The sequence below is a fragment of the Metopolophium dirhodum genome, chromosome 3, assembly GCF_019925205.1.
Source record: "Metopolophium dirhodum isolate CAU chromosome 3, ASM1992520v1, whole genome shotgun sequence".
NCBI classification, from domain to species: domain Eukaryota; kingdom Metazoa; phylum Arthropoda; class Insecta; order Hemiptera; family Aphididae; genus Metopolophium; species Metopolophium dirhodum.
Window position 1 is genome coordinate 15,237,593 of NC_083562.1, and position 21,042 is coordinate 15,258,634.

A 21,042-nucleotide genomic window follows, 5' to 3' on the forward strand; every position below is an offset into this window, starting at 1 on the left:
TAATACACTATTCTGTATATTATACTATCATATTCTTTCCACACACACACAGACATAACTTCAGTAAATCACAATAATAATATACAAACACACGAGTGGCTACGCCGTTTTTTCTTACAATATCAATTATCTCGTGTACTCTGAAGTTCAGTACCATAGACAAGAATTTAATATTGTGGGGGAAAGGGTATCATAGTAATTACGTTGAGTTAATTAAAAAAAAAAAACACAAACATCATATTATTAAATTCTTTTAAATTTTTATTATTTTTATAATTGTATTTTTAATTGGTTTTAATTAGTATACCTATATACCTACTCTATAATTTATATTAAATTTGTTAAAATTAATGTGACTGAACAGATGATTATATATTATATTATAATAATGCGATCGTAAAAAAAATTTGCCATTGAAATACATAATATGGTTTATTTTTTCAGAAACTATGCTCATAGTACATAATACGTTTTATCGTACAGATTTAATTAATTGTCATATTATGTTATAAGGATTATTCGCAATCTAAAAGTTAACTTCCTCGACGTGTATTTTTATTATTATTGAACAACACTTTATAAGTTAATTGACAAGATAGTCGATCGCGAAATTATGTTTACAATTGTGCAGAGTCAATAAAAGGGGAAGTAAAAACGTAGTTCGTTCTGTAAAATTAGAGGCCCTTCTTCATAATCTATAATATATTACAATAATCGTGAATTCGACTGTGTTTGTGTGTTCAAAGCATTGAGCAACAGCTATGTATATGTACCTATAAGTTAATGTTATAAATATAGAGAAGATATTGATGAGCTTAAAAACACGAAAAATGCAAAATAATAATTATTATACATTCTGAACCATTGTACAATGAAACACATATTCTGTAACTTGGTTAGAATATTGTATAGAAATTATATAGAAAAAAATACTAAAGTCTTTAAAATCCAACGCTATTCGTTGGTTATTAACGACGGCCGTCTTCGTCTTTCATTTTACTCCACTGAACATAATGTGCTTCCGATACGGTGATCGATAAAAGACAAAAAATATGAATAAATTAATAGAAAAAAATTCATACTCCCTATACATAAATACACAATATGATAATATTATAATATCGTCGTCGTATACTGTATCTGACGTTTTCCAAACGGATTGACAATTAAATATAATATGATTCTGATACGGTGTATACAAATAAAGGATTATTTATGATAATTTAATATTAAACACCTGCCTATAATAATTATATGTTATTATATAAACCGTTCTATTCATAATATTGTATTTATTTTGATTTGTTTTGAATGGGAGTACGTAAATACTAAATATTATTACTACTATGATAATTCTGTTGACTGTAATAATTGTTATTTTTTCGTCATAAACTTTCGATTTTCGAAACTTCTATATTAAATAAGTCCCTCGACAATAACATATACCATAATTAGAGATCGTAAATAGTATATACAATGGAGTAATGGACTATACCTACTATATTTACGTAGTACCTAATTATTTTAGTTTATTAAACTATTTAACACATAAAGTAGTTATAATTTTCAGATGTACGTTTATGTTTTTAGGTGTAAATATTTTTGTTTAAACTCTTAATTAAGATTCTACACTTTATACATTTCCTTCAAAGTGTTTTTAGTTAATATAATTTTAATATCACAGTGACACAGTAGACGTCAAACTGGACGTTAAAAACCTTCATCATAACAACTATTAATCATTGCAATTATTTCCCATGTGAGAATGGGTTTTCTTGTAATTTGTCGATATTGCGTTATACGTTATTATTATAATGCAAATTAGACAGCTGTGAACTTGGCAGTGGAACATTAGTAAAACCGTACAGAACCTTTAATTCGATATTTAAATATAAATTTAAAAAAGAGACCATGTATTAATATATATGGACATTTAAAGTGAATTTAAGTCTCGTATAGATTCGACGATGTACTATAATATACAAACGTTTATTTGACTTGATATATTTCAAAAGATAAAATAAAATTTCTGGATCTAGGCCCGATCTATGTTAGGGAAACCGGGGATTTATCACCTGGTGTAATATTTTACTAATTAATTTGTGCTTTAGTCTTTAATTGTATATTTTTCATTCATAGTTTATACAATAGAGATAGATTAGCTATGTGAAGCAAACCAAAACAAACATTTTCATCATTGAAAACATTACAGCGCATTGCAAAAAGTAGTTTCACATAGATTTTAACTTAAAATGCTTGATCAAAACCAAATATTCTTATAAATTGCATGTTACAAAGCTTTTAAGAAATTTTTAGATCTTATAATAACAACTAACAATTTTACCAACTTATACCACCCAAAAGTCAACAGAATATGTTCAAAGTTTTGCATAAAATAAGGTTGACAATTTATAATACCACAAAAAATTGTTTACTTATAAAAATAAAAACAAAGACTCTTTTTTATTATGTTTTTCTGTGTGCTAAATCATTTTTGTACACTTCAAATTATTTGAATATTATTTTATAGTAATAATTTTAACGACCATTGGTAAATATCTCTAAAATCAGTATAAATATGTATAAATATTAACCGATGAACATTACATTAAATACCATATTAATATTAAATTATTAAATTTGAGTGTGTATGAAGAATTTATTTGTTGAGAGAAATACTAAGAATATTTTTTGTTTAAGTAGGTATACTAGTAGGTATGTGAATATGAAAATATAAAACCACGAGACAAGTCGTTTTTTTTTTAACGGTTCATTAGAATGAAATATACATGTCAGTAAGACATAGTGGGTGTATTTTATCATCATCTCTGGGTGTTAAAATTCTTTGATCCAGCCCTTATTATTATGTAATAACAACATTTGGAGTACACCAAAATTATTGTTATTATACTACGTTAATCACAAATTACGCACGTATAATATAACTTATAAAGAGCGGATTTTTAAAAGTTTAAAATATTCCTATATTATATAAAATATATGCTTTTCTTTTAGATTGGGTCAATATATTGTTTATATGGTTTATATTATATGGTGAATACTTAATAGTTCTGTGAATTATTCATGGGTTTGATCGACTTGAGCCCGGCTTGATCATTAGGCATTATTGATTAACGATTTGGTCGAACAGTGTATATCACAGTCCGAAAGCACCAGAGTGACCAAGATTATCAATTTAATTAAAAACCATTGAGCTATAGATAATCGAGATACATTTCGATGTTATAAACAGGAAATGTATTACAAATGTTTTTGTATTTTAAACAAATTCCCACTCGGTAAATATACAACTATGATTTATTTATAGACCATAATATTATTATAATATAATATATTCTAAAATATAAAAAATAGGCTAAATATTCTCTTGACCCCAAAATATACTCACTACTCAAGTATGCAAAGGGAAATATTTTCTAAGAATGCAATAATCAACAAATCGACCTTATATTTTACCCCCGCTAATCTACATAAGCTGAATATCTGCTCTTTATAACATCCCTGTTGAAAATAAAGGTATCTATCAAATAAAAAACACATATTCGGTAACATCAATCTAGAAAATGATATTGTGTGACATATTATAAAATATAAAGTTACCACGACCGAATAATTATAATTTATTAGTTGGTGCAGTTATTGTCGACGTCGTCGTCACCGCATCGTCCTTCTGAGTTATTGTCACTTTTGAACTCGCTCCGTAGTATTCATATTTAATACTGTTTCCTTCTTGAAACCCTTCTTGACGTCGTTGTCGCAGTCTTATCATTACCTGCACCGTGGCGAGCATTCGCCAAACTTCCGTTTCCATTCTGTTACTCGACACTTCGATCCATTCAAATAACGTCAGGACTGCTACATTTATCTCCTTAACGTCAAATGTACTCTGCCATCACTGTACGTACCCTCTTATCGGCCACACAGCAATTCCTACCACTATTATTCTACATGCTACGACGTTTGCCATTTCCCAATCTGTATACTTATATGAACGTATGCATACGTATAATATTATATTAATATAGGTCAACCTAGAATAATGCTCGTATATTTACATTTTACTGAATTTCGAAAAATAGTAACTTAGTAAGTATTTCTTCTCGGTAATAATTACTAGGATACACAATATATAACCATAGTAACTTGGTAAGTTGCACATTTTAAATTTTGATAGTCAATTATAGGTACCTATACGATATAATTTTTACATTTTGTTATAATTATACATTTTCCTAACCATATTTGAAATATTATTAAAAAATTATAGATATTAGTGCATATACACTTATATTATATATATATATATAGATACATATTATATAAAATACACCAAGCACTATACCAAGTTATTAATTGTTCAACGTTTAATATTAAAATATTATATTTTGTAACACCAAGTCTGGCATCCACGCCACACTTGGAAAAAAAAATAAATATAATTTTCTTTTAAATTCTTTTAAATATAACAAATAAATTAACATATAGCTTGTGAAAAATAACAAAATATAAATTTTGTTGTTGCTTACACATTAGGTATATAACAACATATATATATATATATTTGTATTAATTATTCTATATTTATCTATTAATCTATAAAACCAGTTGAAATTATTATTACAAATAATTAGATATTTTATTTTTATGAAAATACTCAAAATAGTTTCCAATTTAAATATTTAAATATAACTTGTACCGATTAATATTGTATAACTTAAGTAAATAACTATGATAGGGTAATTAGGTTATTGTGGAGAGAATTAAAATACGAGTAACTCAATTGGATGTCAATACAAATTCATACAAATTGTCTAACATACCCTACTTTTATATATTATGCATATTATAGGTAGGTATACTTATAAGTACCTACCTACTATTCTACAGCTCAAACACAATTGATACGAATTCACCGAGAGACACAGTTTGGGATTGTGTACACTTGTATCAGATTACACCAGATTTCTCCAATGAACGAGTTAAACTTAAATTTGAAGTACCTATGCGTGATTACCCTGTATGAAAAGGTTTTAGGGTTTCTTAGCACAACGCGTTTGTCGAGTTATTTTTATTCTTAGGTTTTTGCTGCTCCCATTTTGTCGCAAATAAATTACGTTCAAGAATTTCATTTCCCGTCCACATTGTCCCTCAGGACTCGATTTCCCCTTACCCCGGACTGTACGTCACCAGTTCCAAGTCGTTTTAACACGGAGTATATACGTTCCCACACACACATATATTTATAAAATGTACCTTCCAGCGAGCGTGATGTTATAAAGTTTTTGTATATATATATATTTTTTTTCCAATAGAAAACTCATTCATGAGGAAGACACTTTAGATTTAATCGAATCTGACCTGATCGTTTATCCTATACCATAATAATAATAATAATAATAATAATAATAACGGTAGCTCGTCGAATTCTAATTATCGATAAGTATCAGCTCGTCTGATGCTCCAAAGCATAGGAAACCCGCAGGCAACGTTTATTATACATCACAGTGGGGTCGAAAACCGAACGCGTTTGATGTTAACTAATAATGACGTACCCCAATTTCGGTCGTCATACGTACTATATATTATAATATAAGGGTAACGTTATTGTGTCATACTGTCATGGCGTCGAGTTTATTTATCATAAACCAATCACTTTTGTATTATCGTGGAAAACCACGGGAATAATAATATTATGTTTATAAATAAAATATAGGTAAATTCTCATTTTACGTGAAATATAATAATTATCGTTCACAACTCGAAAACAAAAAAAAAGAAAGTCCCAGAGGAGAAATTTAAAATATCATCATAATAATTTTGACTTGTACGCCTATAATACGTATACACTATACAGTTATAAACATTTAATTTGATTTATTAAAACAAAGAGAAAGAATAATTGTGACTAATTTCAAAAAGAGTAATTTGAATTTCAGACGTTCAAAAGTCGACTCGGTCGTGTAATTGTTTAAGTACTCCAAAGTACTACCAGCTGGTAACGAGATTATCATATATCCAACTTGAAAATCGAATTACTACGCACCAGCTCCTTCTGATACGATTATATACAGTGTTTGTGTCGGAATAATGGTTCGATATTATTATAACCCATACTGTGCTCAACTCGTTATCGGTAATAAAAAAATAAAATAAAATGTAATGTGTGGTAATAAATATAGTGTGATTTTACGATATAAATCACCAAACATTTCCATACAACCCGAAATAAAATACAAATAAACAATCACATAATATTATAAAGTATAAGTATATTGTCATAGGTACTGCAATATTATGTACAAAACATGAACGTATAAAAAAATGTAACCACACTTCTCACGTATAATATCAGGTACTGGTTTAATGCATAATATAATGATATTTAATATGACGTTCTTATTGTCGCTCACTCGCTCGTCTAGTTGAGATATTAAATCGCGAGTATTTATATACATATATTGCTTTCTTCTCTAGGCTATGACGTGCATTTTATTACATTTGATTTCCAGGAAGTGGAAATAATAATTCTCGGCAACGAAATCCGTATCAAAGGATAGAGCACCCTTCCCGTTGAGGGTGCTTTTATTGGCCGGAAAGATGTAATCATAAAGTCAAATTCTTGTTAAAGGGCAAAAATAACATCCCCTCGTCCTTTACCCCGGATTCGCAGCAACGGTGTGTGCACTGTCATATACACCGCGGGCGCATATTATTATTACCATCTCGCGCGACGCCGTGATACACGACACGTGGAGAAATCGAATTCCGCGCGCGCATTAAAACGGAACCGGAAAGAACTTAATTTAATAATGAACCCTGCGCGGTGCCACGGCCACCGAAGAAAAGAAGCTTAGAGAAATTGCTTTTTGCAACATTTTTTTCCCGCCAATTCTTAGTTTTACCACTAGGGCGTGAGGCGAATGCGAATTTTTTCCCAAAGCCAATATTCCGGTCACGTATTCATCAGTGATCCGATTTTTTCTCTCCTCTATCCCACGCCCAGAAATTGACACTGCAGCCGCACCCGCGGCGAGACGACGACCTTTTGTCATTAAAACCTTCGCGTGCCCATTTGCATACGTATATAATGCAATATATACATACATGATATAGATATAGAAAAGTCGGGTTATCCGATGCTTTGGGCATTTCTCTACGTCCCGGTTAAGGTTTATTATAATAGATACACCCCACTCATTTTTCCGGCCATCACCTGAACAAGTCACTACCGCGCCTACAACGCTGAAAAAAAAAACTATACCAAGGTTGATCGTACTCGACTAAATCAAATTACCAACTGCAGTATATATAGTAACGACTAATGAGATTACTTTATATTTATCTAGTAGTAGTCTATTGTATAGTGTAACAAAATGTTATAGCAGATCTATACTGAAGTCATTCCACTTGACACATTTATCACATAATCACGAAATTATTTTATAAATAATTTAGTATACTACTCTAGTGCTCTCTGGTTTAATGTTAGGTGTTAATATATTGACATTTTACAGAACTAAGCTTTGCTTTGCTTTATTAGTTAAAAACATGTGGGATAACCATTTAAAAAACAAATCTAAAAATCAATATAATAATAATAATATACAACTTATGAAATATTGTGTTAAAAACTCAATTTTACTGTAAGCAAATAATTGGCACTACTCCAGATTAATGTAATTTTGATAAAAAAAAAATAGTTTTAAAATGAATGAACTACATGAAAAAGAATCACCCTGTATAGTAAGTAAACGATAAAATTTGCGTCCCCAAGCAATTTATATTATTTACGGGCACTATTCGTAGACACATTTGAATATAAGCTTGGTATCTATACGAAATAATATTATTATTGTTATTACCATGCGCAGTGTATCAGAATTGGGCGACATCTCCCGATCGATATAATATATACGCGTGTCTTTCGAATTCCAAGTTATTAAAGAACACGTATAGACGAACATAGTGAAAAATTTCTTTTGTTTATTATTTATATTTTATTGTTATAGGTACTCAAAATTGTTTCGATAATGTTCGTAACTATAACCAAAATCTTTATTAAAAATATATATATATATATATATATATTTATGCATACCTATTATTGTATTTATTATTTACATATTATCATGATAATATTTGGAATCAATAATAACTAGGTACCTATATATTAATCTAAGAAATAATAAAAATATGTAATAATACTCGCGGCACACAAAGAGTCGTGTTGGTGAAAATAATGTCCTGTAAATGCAAAAACCACTCGGTAATATTAATTATTAATAATATTTATTAATATTAATTCGTTTGGCTAATTTTATTATTGTTAACATAGTAGTGTATAGCTACCTAATCATTATTATATTTTTTCTCTATATTATACAACACTACAGGTCACGGAACCTGATTTGAAACGATCAAAGGGAATATATGAGCTTTAAACTAATTAATCAATAAGGTTAACATAAATGCTAAGTATGAACCAATTGGTTTTGTTTTTTGTAATTACAGTTTAAATATAAATTAATCAAAACCATGTAGGTGCAGTGCATTCAAATTAGTGAGTAATACATTTCCGAACCTCGAGACAAACAAGTTCGACATTATATAATAGCATGATTGTTTCCCGCCGAAGAGTACATTACGTGTATATACTATAAAATAATATTATAATTCGATTTTTTTTTTCAAACCTAATGGTATCAATAAAATAATAATAAAAAATGTAATTTAAAAATTAATACAATAGGTAGCCCAAACCAATATTTTCTATAAAAAGTAATACGTCATCATATTTATTTGATTTTGATTCGCATTTTTTATACTGCAGTAACGTTCGAGTACTTTTCAATTGTACTTTTCTGGTTAACGTTGTTTACACTCGAGTATTCCGTTTTATTGTACATTACATTACGAGCTTTCTACAATAATTCTTTGCGTTTGTTTATCCATGCTTATCAACTTCACCCACGGAATATTACTTATACCGGATGTTTCACAAGAATTCACTATTCACTTGTATACCAGGTCAATAGTACGAAAGCCAGAACCTCAACTTATAATGCCATTGTCATAAATAATATAATCCCGAACCCGATATTGTGTCATGCAATAATGAAAATTCGAGAAGTACAGAATATTAATTTGTTTGTCAATTTACGAATGTATAATAAATATTTTATAGAATAAGACACAATAATACCATTATATTATACTTACGGTTTGTATGCGATATATTTTTGTAGCACTATCTGTACGTATTTTCTTTACATTATAACTATTGTTGATAACCAGGCACCAGCTGACACTAAATCACCGAGCGAGGTTGAAGTTTATGGATGAAATATAATATTTTTAATTTAAACAGTGTAATACTTTGAGATATTTTGTTTGCGTTTCAGTTGTAATGCCTGGAATTTGGCCCCCCGAGGAAGCGGAAGAGCCGATTTTCTTCCCGAACGACAATAGCGTCAAGTCGAACAACGGAGGCAACGAATTACAAAGGGACGAAGTTAAATCGGCCGACCATAAAGAAGAGAGAAACACACCTGTTGGAGGTATTTTTTCTTTATTTTTATTTTAATGAAAATACTAAAAATTTCCCGAAAACTGCAGCTCACTTAGTCCGTGAGGCATGACCATATAAATATATAATATTGTGGATATTAGACATTATGACTTAATATATAATCTTATGATATAAGACTTTGTTATTGCAAGAGCGGAAAAAATATTTCGCGATATCATAATACTGTAGTAGCTTATTTTATTTAACACAAAGTAATATTATATTCCATTAAATTGTGTATGGTGAAATTCTCTAGCGTATTTCGTCTTAATTATGGTTGGTATTGGAAACAACAACTCGTATTACTATGTGACACAGCATTTTTTTTATATTACCGTGCTCGTTAATCTATTAGATAGGACGAGAGAGCGTATTAGCGAGAGTATATAATATAATAATATGGCCGAAGAATGACCGGGGCCACCCGTACGCGTGTGTGTGTGTGTCTGTATATATATAAATGTACAGGAGTCGCCATTAATTGAATTGAATTATTCAGGACATTAAGTATATAATATACCATGGTGGCGGGCCGGGAAACTGCAGCACATTCGGAACAGACAATGGTCATCGGATTAATGATTCGCTCTGTAGACGGAATATGTACATATATATATAATAGCGATGCGAGCACGCGGGTAATCACACTACTATATGTGCGTGTGTGTATATATAGTACGGGGGGTTAAATGGCTTTCAATGAGCCGAAACAAGCCGACTAATGAAGTCGCATTTTTATTTTGTCCGAAACATTGTGTACGGTGCATATAATGTATATTATAGTATTATGGCCCGGTGTTCAAGACGGATTAAGGCCAACACAAATTATCTCCTCGCATTTCGACCAATTTATTTATAATCCATTCGGTGGTACCGATATGGCAAACGATTTTCGTCAAATAAACACTAATTTCAATATAATTATGATAATATTATATATGTATTAATATTATTATCTAGCCATGTTTGACTTTGTTATTACCCTGCACCCGTGCATTGCAGCCAGACGTATAATCATAAATAATATACTATAATGTGTATATAATGCAGGGCTTGAAACCGGTTAACGGTTTTTACAGAAAACCGGTAATTTCCCGGAAATTTGGGCAACCTATAATCGGTTACCGTTATTATAAACCTATTTGTACTCCCGGGTATCGGCTACCGGTTACCGTGACAATTTTTCAGCTAACATAAACCGTTATAATAACGTAATATATGTTTTAACCGGTTAAGAACCGATTACCGGTATTTATAAATACTGACTACGTTATGTATGAATTATAATAATATTATGTTTAATTCATTTTAGCTACATAAATGATTATACGCTCGTAGCTACTAAGGGTCCCGCCACACCATGCGTTTTGGCGGGTCCGGGTAAAACGCATCCGGTCGACCGGAACAACAACTTGCATAGTTTCTAATCATAGGTGCTATATTAGAGCGTTTTGTCGGGACCGGTCGATTCCTGCCGCTGACCGACCGCATCATGTTGCGGTCGGGCGGGAAACGAATCGACAGGACAAGTCATCAAAACACATTATTTTAAATCGTGTATGCCACACTGTGCGTTTTGGCCGCTGCGTTTTTTGAATATTTTACCTAGACATATTTTTTAAATATTTATATTTTGAAAAATGGTTTTTGATACCGATAAATTTATATCATGTGTACAAAATAACCCTTCCATATGGAAAATTGGATCCAAAGATTATATGGATAAGCATATAAGACAAAAAAGTTGGAACACGATTGGTGAGTACATGTTTGAAGATTGGAGTGAGCTTGAAGAACATGCAAAAGAAAGTAAAGGTAAGTATTCTAAGTTATATTTTATATTTATTATACTGTTTACAATTATTATATTATTATATCATGTAGATATAAATTAAATTATTGAATACATTTTTAAATTTAAAAATAATTTTATTCTAGAACTTATATTTTTATTTAAAAATCAAATCATGTCGTATTGAAAATCTACTGCTCCTGGGCCCATAAAGTAGTTGGCAAAGTAATCCCTCACTTCAATTCCATGCGAACGAGTCCCTGTTCCACGAGCTTCAATATCTTCTAAGTTGTGCGTTTCAGAATCTTCATAATTTATACCATCTCTTTTACGAACGAAGTTGTGCAGTATGCAACATGCTTTTATAATGTCGTCCGTAAAATCTGGCTCCACCTGGATAGCCGTATGTAAAACACGCCATTTATTCGCGAGGACTCCAAAGGCACATTCGACTGTGCGCCTTGCTCTGGATAATCGGTAGTTGAACACTCTTCGAGAATCAGTAAGGTTACGTCCAGGGTACGGTCTAAGTAAATTTGAATGTAAAGCAAACGCTTCATCTCCAATAAACACATACGGTTGTGGATTGGTACTTGTATTTGGTAAAGTAACTGGTTCTGGTATGTTCAATTTACCTTCATATAATTGTTTACCAAATGCACACTCCTTGAACACATTGGAGTCCCCTTCACGACCATATGAACCCACATCGATTACAACGAAATTCAAATTTGCATCAACTATTGCCATCAAAACGATAGAGAAATACTTCTTATAATTAAAGTAGAACGAACCGGAGTTGTTAGGATTTCTACACCTTATATGTTTTCCGTCTATTGCTCCTAGACAATTTGGAAAATTTGTTTTAGTATAAAATATATTTGATATTTCCACCCAATCTTCTTTAGTCGGTTTAGGCATCTCTTTTGAATTTAAAGTTGACCATATCACTTTACAAGTGTCTTTTACGATCACTCCAATCGTACTTCTTCCCACACAAAAATCAAATTTTAATGCAGCGAAGCACGTACCAGTTGATAAATATCTAATAAACAAAAAATACATAATTAATAAATACATTTTGATGAATAATTTTTTTTTAGTTTTTACATCCTGAGCGTAACAATGAACGTATTGATTTTACAATGTGTTTGTTTTTTTAATTTTATTTTTTGTGTCTTTGTACACGATAAGATGTCGAAATAATGATTCGATATTTTCAACTTTAGTATCTTTTCCGATGGGATAGTGAATCTTGTTGGTACATACAGTCGAAATTAAAAATTCCCAGTAGTTTTCAAAAGCATGAGGAGAAAAAAAATTAGAAAAAACGGTTTTCAAAAAAATTAATTTTGGTTTTTGGTTTTACTCTGTTGATACATGGCATTTTTATTGAGTGTTTTTATTAGCATATTCTATACAACATAACATTTTTAAAAATATTTTGACTTATTTTGAGCTATTGACGGTCATTTTTAGTTTTTTATTCTATAATTAATATCAATAAAATTTTTTTTGTTGGGTCAACAAGCGTGCAAATGTAATACAACACTCCTGATATATTTTTACAATAGCAATTGAAAAATATTAAAATACATAGGCACAATTTTTTTTATAAGCATTTAGACTTAGAATTTTGACAAAATTAATCAAATTTAAAATTTAATAATTATTTTGTAGTTAAAAATTTATAAAATGTTCAACATTTTTTCGAAGGATTGTAAATTTTAAACAAGGTTTCACGGAAATATCCAGTTTTATACTGATTTGATTAATTATTTATATTTTATAATATTATAAATTAATATTATTATAGTGACCGATCTGAAAGCTAAATGGAGACATATTAGAGACCACTATTCAAAATTTATGAATCAGGGTAAAAGTGGTGATAGTGCTAAAAGAAAAAATTATGTATACGCAGAATCACTGACGTTCTTGCAGCACATAATTAAAAAAAGAAGGTAATTATATTAATAAAGATATTTATTACAAACATATTCATAATGCAATCTAAACTCGACAATTTTAGATTTTTAAAAATACGCTGAAATCCAAAAATAATTTTTTGAATTTGAGTCCAAAAAATCACAGTTTTTGTTAAAAATTACTAAAAAATGTATTCCCCAAGACCAGACCACTGCACTGTGATACATTTTGTACATACTATTTTTTTTATAAATATTTCCGGTTACGCCTCTGCAGAGTAGTTAGTTTTATCTGATATGAAATTAATATCAGAAATTATAAAATCTAGTTCATAACAAAAAATATTCATGAAAATGTACATCACTAGTAATGGCAACTAGATGAATTATTATTTATTTGCTCATAGGACGACAGGTAATTTCAATGAAAGTGTACAAGAAGAAGGAGAAAATACCGGTGGAGAAGATTCATCCTACGAGCTGGTTTTAGATAATGAAATTATGCCACCTCAATTCGACACATATTCAACTCCAAAAAGTAAAAAACAAAATAATTCCAAGGTACAAAAGATGACACCATTTCAAAAAGAGTTACTAAGCAATTTAGCTACTTCTGAAGATGATGTAACCTCTGATCCTGATAAGGCATTTTTATATTCCTTATTACCCGATTATAAAAGACTAAACTATAATCAAAAAACAGATTTTCGTCTTATGACTCTACAATATTTTAGGAACGTATCATTAGGATCTAATCAACTACAATCAACTCCGCCATATTTTAACATTAATCAAAACACTAGTCAGAATGTCCCTATCCCAACTCAATATTCAAATGTATGTCCTTCGTTCAATCCCGGCCTGGGGAACAATCAAAATCATAATCTTATACCACAACCCTTGCCAATATATTCATCTGATTTCAATCCAAATGCTCAACATCCCACACCATATCCTAAAAGCTCATATACTTATATATCTGATCAGTCCCAACAACCTACTACTAGTGGAGATTTGTTTGAAAAATTTTAATAGTATGATACATAATTAAAGTTTAAATTATACTTATTGCAATAAGGTGCGTCATTTAAATTTTAAATTCAAACATGACCTTTTTTAATTTTTTTTATAAATATTAAAGTAACAAGGTTTGTTATACTTACAGTAAAATATTATATGGTGTTTATAATGTATTAATGACATTAAAAAGTATGTAATTTTTAATTTTGTAAGAACATGAAATTGTTTCATTTTTTTTATATTTTTTAATTAAATAACGAAGATTGTTATGTTTTAATGTTATTTATACCATACTGTTAAATATTATTTGATCTTTGAATAAAAATAAAGTATTACATTTTTTTTCTTATACCTAATATACTGTTTGTCTTTGTATTTTCATAACCTAATACGGAAATTATGTTAAAAAATAAAAATAATTATTTTTAATTTTTGATAACTACTTATAGGTGATTAGTGATAACTTATTAATTATTAATAGTCATATATAATATATATCACGTTGAAGATCTTAACTTTTATACGTAATATAAAAAAATAAACTTACCTTAAAGTAATTGATAGACGTTCCTCAGCAGATATCGGATTACGAAATTCTGTGGTATTTTTCGTTATATGTGGCCGTAGAGTTTTTAGCAACTCATCAAAACTTGAAATCGACATACGGTAATACTCGAAGAATTTATCAGGATATTGTCTAATATTTTCAAAAAATGTCGTAAACTGGCCTATTTTCTCACGATCCGCATTTAGTGGGTGTACCCAATACCTTCGTTTTGCTTTTGGTGGATCTAATAAGCCTAATGCTTCAGCTACAGCAACAACTTTAGTATTTTGACGATTCATTTAATCTATATTTAAATGTATTTAATATGAACTAATTAATAATAAAATATTATATAACTACGATTTAATACATTTATAAAATACAAGTATACTTACTTATGTAATGTTCAAAAAATAAATAAAAAAATGTAATTATTTTGACACACTTTAATTAGGTACCTATTAAAAAATTATACTCGTACCTATAACGTTATAACTGATAAAGTAATATAATAAAATAATTCTGCATAAATTACGTAAGTAATCTAGGTCTAACTCAGAGAGCGTAGGGATGTTGAATGTAATGAAATTATTGGTCGTAGGTTTTTGACGAATTTGGGGACTAGTGGTGGCGTTTGGAACTTGGAATGCAGTGGCGGGAACGTTTTTAAGAACAAAAACGCATAGATGTGACATAGGCAAAATCATCCGGTCTAAACGCATCCGGTTTACCCGGACCTGCTAAAACGCATGATGTGGCGGGACCCTAATGGTTTAATAAATAATAACTTCTTAAAACTATTCTTAAACCATACTATTATATCTTCGTTTTTTTTCTCTAGTCTAAATTCTTGTAATAATAATTCAAATAATGGATATTCTACATTTCTATTTCCTACCTACCTATAACATAAAATATCGTTAGTTGGTAATGGCAGTACTCGATAGTCGATAGTTCCGGTCTCCCTCCTCGTATATTGTACTGGGAAATCTAAAAATAGCTTGATTCCTACAACAATACGAATATTGTATTAAGTATAGGGGTACAAAGGTGTAGTACAATTTTTTTTTTAGAAAACCGGTATTCAATCGATTACCGGTAACCGACATTTTTTGGAAGCTGTTATCACTTTACGGTAACCTGTAATTTTGAATATAGTACCGGTAATTGGTTACCGCTAACAACAGGACCGGTATAAAACCGGTAACCGGTATCCAAAAAATTGTTGGTTAAATTAATAACGGTTTCAAGCCCTGATATAATGTGTGCATAATATACTCTAATACATCATCCTATTCTTCTCTCTAATCCTACTTAAATTAAGAAAATTGTATTTATATTTTTATATACCTTCTTAAAAATAGAAATTAATTATTTACAATTTAGAGTATTAAAATAAATGAGTCTTACATTTTTAACAAATACGGAAGCAACAATTTTTATTTTTTATTTCGTGTTTAGGTATTTAATATATTATTAACTGTATTTCTGTGTACAGAAACATATTCCAAAATTATCAATTAAATAACAAATTATATTGACTGAAAAAGCACAATGTGATATAAAAATATAAAAATGAGTAGGTAGTGCAAAGTTCAAGGTGAGAGTTACAAGTTTTCCTATTCTCTAAAGTAAACAAAACCAAAATGTTATAAATGTAATACATTCATTGGTGGGTACTTACATAAATTATTTACTCTATAAATGAAAGTTGGACGATAACACGCCCACTCATCCATGTGCCTGTTTTTCTGTTTCTTCATGTAGGTATAATAGTAATTGTTTTTATTGTACTCTACAAATAATCACTGATCCAAAATACGCACTCCTAACGACCTAACACTTGGTATAATATTATGCACTATATAATGTATTTATTTTATTTTATATTTTACATGTCTTGGCTTCAAACACTGCACAGCATACCTTGCTCCCAACTTTCGGAGCTTGCAAATTATATTTTAACCTTGTTAAATGTTTACAATTAACATAATGCCGAAATAACATCTACTGCGAGAATTGCTTAAATTAAGATTAAACGACAAACCCTGCATTTTTTTACAGATATTATAATCGTGGCTTAATTGCAAAAAAATATATATATTATATATATATATAATACAAACGCGAGTATATAAATTTAGTTAAAATTAATTTTATTGGCTTTATGTACATTATTGTAGTTTTTAATTAAGCCGGATTAAATAAGTTTCACTGGCGAAAAAAAAAACAGTAATTGAAAGTTATTAAACCAGATTATGGGGTATATAAATGACTTAATGAACTCTGCACAGACGCGAGAGTCGCCGGTTGAAGTGTATATTATATAAGTGAAATATATGTCTACGAATTAAAAACCAATAACAACGACTTAACTAGCTTGCGCAATATACAAAACACGGTCGACAGTAAAAACTTTTCGATGGACTTCGATTTTTTTCTGCAAGTATTTTAAGGAAATCAGAGCGGCGTACTATCATGTCTACAACGGTATAATATATTGTATAAACTGCACTGCTGCTGCAGTGTAATACACTTATCATAGCCAAGTCGAAATAATGTATGTGTGCAGAATTTATTAACGACGGACACAATGCTATTACCGGCATTAAGTATTAACATATAAAATACACATCATAATATGCGTAGGTACGTGGTGCACATATTGTGTACAACAATATAACGCGCACAATGTAACATACATTTGGATTTTACTTCGGTAGAAATGTGTAGGTAGTAATATAATACCTACCGCGCCGGTGCTGCTATTTGATTTGCCTGAAATTTTCTCCACAGAAACAAACTCGAGCCGAGACAAATGTATACTACTGAGCTGCAAAGCCGGGGCAGTGTCCGTAATTTAAATTTCAGGGTTTACTGAATTGTTATTTCACGGGTACGCGTTACTATAATATAACGGAACAACTCCTTTGGGTACTCCTCCTCGGGATCGGAGTGTAATGCGTTTTTGAAACGCTATAGTAAAATAGACGAGTTTAAGGTGGACCGTTCCGAGGGCATTATTACCGCGTCGTGTTTATATATATGATTCGGAAAACCAATTACGGCGACTCTCGCGCGATAAATCGTATTACGAAAAAAAATAAATACGTTCATACGTATAGTTACATGTCTACAGTCCTACACGCGCTTTATTGTATAAATTATTTTCATACTTACGACTTGTACCTATTGTTAATGGAATAATTTAGATTGTCGTCGTCGGCCTATTTCGTTATATTTTATATTGTTATAAATATATAATACACGTAACGCTGCACAGCAGTGTTGTTCTCCGACGGGCCCGGTCGGATCGCGAGCCATTTATAGTGTCGATATACATTTGTTATCTTTATGAGCTTTTCGCATTCTTTTAATCAATAAATATATATGAAAACGTTATACACCCTCATCTGATATATTTAATGTTTATAGCTTTTAATACTTTTAAAACTTTTATCGGTCGTAATTTTTGCATATTATACTACTTCGTGTCGGTGAATATACGCGTTTTCGTGACCCCAATATCGGATATAATAATATAATCCCACGCCATATATACTATATATACATTATCCATGACGTAAATATATATATAGGTATGTGTATGTGTGTGTAGATGTGTAATAATAATATGTGTATTGTGAATATATATTATATTATAATATATAGTAAGGTAGATACGGATGAAAACTATCGAACCATCTTTTCACTGGAAATATCAAATAAGCGTATTTTATATAAACGGTTCACTTAAATTCATTTTGCGTTACCTAGTTTAAACACATTTAAATTATTTTGGACGATTAAAATAAATGTATACATACGCATGTCACATATATGCACACACTATTTAAGTGATTAATTCATTCTCAGCCACCGCCACGCGATTATTAACACAAATAAATTCGAAATAAACCGATTCGTACAATACGCGTAAAAGCTATTTTGAAAATTTTAGTGAAATTCATACCTATTTAATAAACTACAATAAACCATCTAAAAACTCTAATTTGATCTCCCTATTGTGTTCTAAACCCTAACTACAATATACCTACCCTTTAGTAACTCATGTCATGTTTATCTTAGCACATATTCTTATTTTAAATAAAGTTTTACAGATTAAATATATTAAAAAATATTAATTTATAACATGGATGAAATATATAATATTATATGTATATTTGTTTTGCCATTGGTTATTTGTGCAGATCAGGTACGAACATGAATCAAATCGAATTTTAGCACATTGCCTACCAAGGTGACTCAGTTGTACTTATAGCAGGTGGATTGCCTACTTGATAATATGCTGTCGCACATTGTCCGAAATTGCTTACCAGTATGTCTGAGTTGCACTTACTGCAACGAGTTACACCAAAAAGAAGTTGAACAATCACAATTTGTCATTTTTACGGGCAATGAAGCGCGCTAATGTTATAAATTATATTATTATAACATAATATGAGTCACTTCAATTTATTTAGAAACATTTCCCCCACTATATTATATTTGCGTTATATATTCCAGTATAATGGTTGCATATCATGGCCAATTAATTGTAATCTCGGTAATATAGGCGCTAACTGCTAAATGAATATGCTGCTCTAAATGCATTTACAGGTGACTATGAAATATGTATTTAATAACTGTATCTTACTAAATGACAAATGTATAACAATAATTAATAAATTCTAACAAGGGGCATTGACTTAGAAATCATGTAAGAGGTACACGTACAAAAACACTTAACATTTATACAAATATAGATTATGACAAAAACTTAATTTTCAAATTTGTATAAATCATTACTTACTGAATATAATATTATATTACCCATAAAAAATAAATCATAATATACATTCATATAATACTATATATTTCATAGATTTCCAATAATACTCGAAGCGAAGGTATAAACTGTAAATATAATATTATCCATTTAAGTATTATGTTTTTTTTTTTTGATTAAATTATGATAAAATCTAGTGTTTTTGAAAAGAATATTCTTAATCAGATCTTTGAAATTATTTAGATTCATACATTTGTCGGTTTAAGCGAAACAAATTCACAAGCAAAAAATAAGAAAGAAAAAACATAATGTACGGGAATATTATTCGAGGAGAGAAATTTCCTGATATTTTATGGTCGAGAAAACCATATAAAATATTTATAACATGTACCATAACGCATCTAAACATTATGCAACTAAACGAAAAGATAGTATTCGCAATGTTTCCATCTTCCTAAACAAGCCGGCTATAAAAATGTTAATGAAGACTTATACGGCACCAATTCATAGTAAATGAAGATATATGTACCTATGCAGTATGCACACACATTTTATTCATAGAAACCCTTCGTATATTTTATATTTACCTAAGCATATCACATTAAATTTAATACCTATATTATATTCTCCAAGTGAATGAATCACATTCTATTAAAATGTGTATTTTTGTATTATAATATTATTATTATTATAATATTATATCGCATTGTATACTAACAATTTTATATGCTTATTGGAGGTAAATTTAGTACATTTAACACAAATTTGGACGAGTGTATTAAACTACTAACATTAAAAACTGTATGGCTCTATGTATGTTGTTGATTTTTTTTATCTTTGTTGTTTTGTTGAACAATAATGACAGAAAATCAATATGCTAATCAGTAATCACCCTTTATATATTTTGTTAAGTATATAAAATATATTGTACTATACAATTCTAAAACAAATTAACAAGTCATAATAAATAAGTTACAACAATACATACATTTCACATTTAATTCATGTTGTGCATGAACTGATGCGTATGTATACCATATACATTATACATATACACAACTAAAATTTCGAGTTTTACCATCAGGCTGGTTTTTTTTTGTGATTTAAATTAACATAATTTACAAAAAATGGTTCTCAATTATTATTATTTTTTCGTAAGCCGCTCGATTTTTTTTCTATAAACTCTAACGATGCAAAAAAATAAAATAATAATAAACAAGCTGAATAATAATCAGCATTCAAAACTTACGTCCCCGTTTGGGAATCGAAAAATGGCGTTCAAAGTTAGTACACGATATTCGTATACAAACCAAAAGCGCTGATTTTCTTTTTTTCACAGAACCTCCGGACCATTTATTTAAACGGATCTGCAATAAT

The 21,042-nt window shown here is 29.7% G+C and overlaps 3 protein-coding genes across 5 annotated transcripts in view; 2 read left to right on the forward strand and 1 right to left on the reverse strand.

Annotated features, from left to right (window-relative positions):
• LOC132942049 (discoidin domain-containing receptor 2-like) overlaps positions 1-21,042 on the forward strand; it is a 278,081-nt gene that overhangs the window by 211,195 nt on the left and 45,844 nt on the right. For both annotated transcript variants that reach the window (XM_061010339.1, XM_061010340.1), the window contains one exon: positions 9,423-9,578. In XM_061010339.1, coding sequence (XP_060866322.1) covers positions 9,423-9,578 — 156 coding nt within the window. The remainder of the gene's footprint in view (positions 1-9,422; positions 9,579-21,042) is intronic.
• On the forward strand, positions 10,970-14,849 carry LOC132942052 (uncharacterized). The gene is made up of 3 exons (XM_061010343.1): positions 10,970-11,404; positions 13,198-13,345; positions 13,717-14,849. Exons 1-3 carry the CDS (start codon positions 11,230-11,232, stop codon positions 14,339-14,341), a joined length of 948 nt encoding a protein of 315 aa, XP_060866326.1. The 5' UTR covers positions 10,970-11,229; the 3' UTR covers positions 14,342-14,849.
• On the reverse strand, positions 11,287-15,641 carry LOC132942050 (uncharacterized). Of its 2 annotated transcripts, XM_061010341.1 has the most exons (3): positions 15,272-15,641; positions 14,877-15,180; positions 11,288-12,426 (listed from the first exon to the last, which is right to left on the reverse strand). In XM_061010341.1, the coding sequence occupies exons 2-3, from the start codon at positions 15,173-15,175 to the stop codon at positions 11,550-11,552; spliced, it is 1,176 nt and encodes a 391-aa protein (XP_060866324.1). In that variant the 5' UTR covers positions 15,176-15,180; positions 15,272-15,641; the 3' UTR covers positions 11,288-11,549. The 2 variants fall into 2 exon arrangements, with proteins under 2 accessions (XP_060866325.1, XP_060866324.1); XM_061010342.1 differs by lacking the exon at positions 15,272-15,641 and having other exon boundaries at positions 11,287-12,426; positions 14,877-15,265.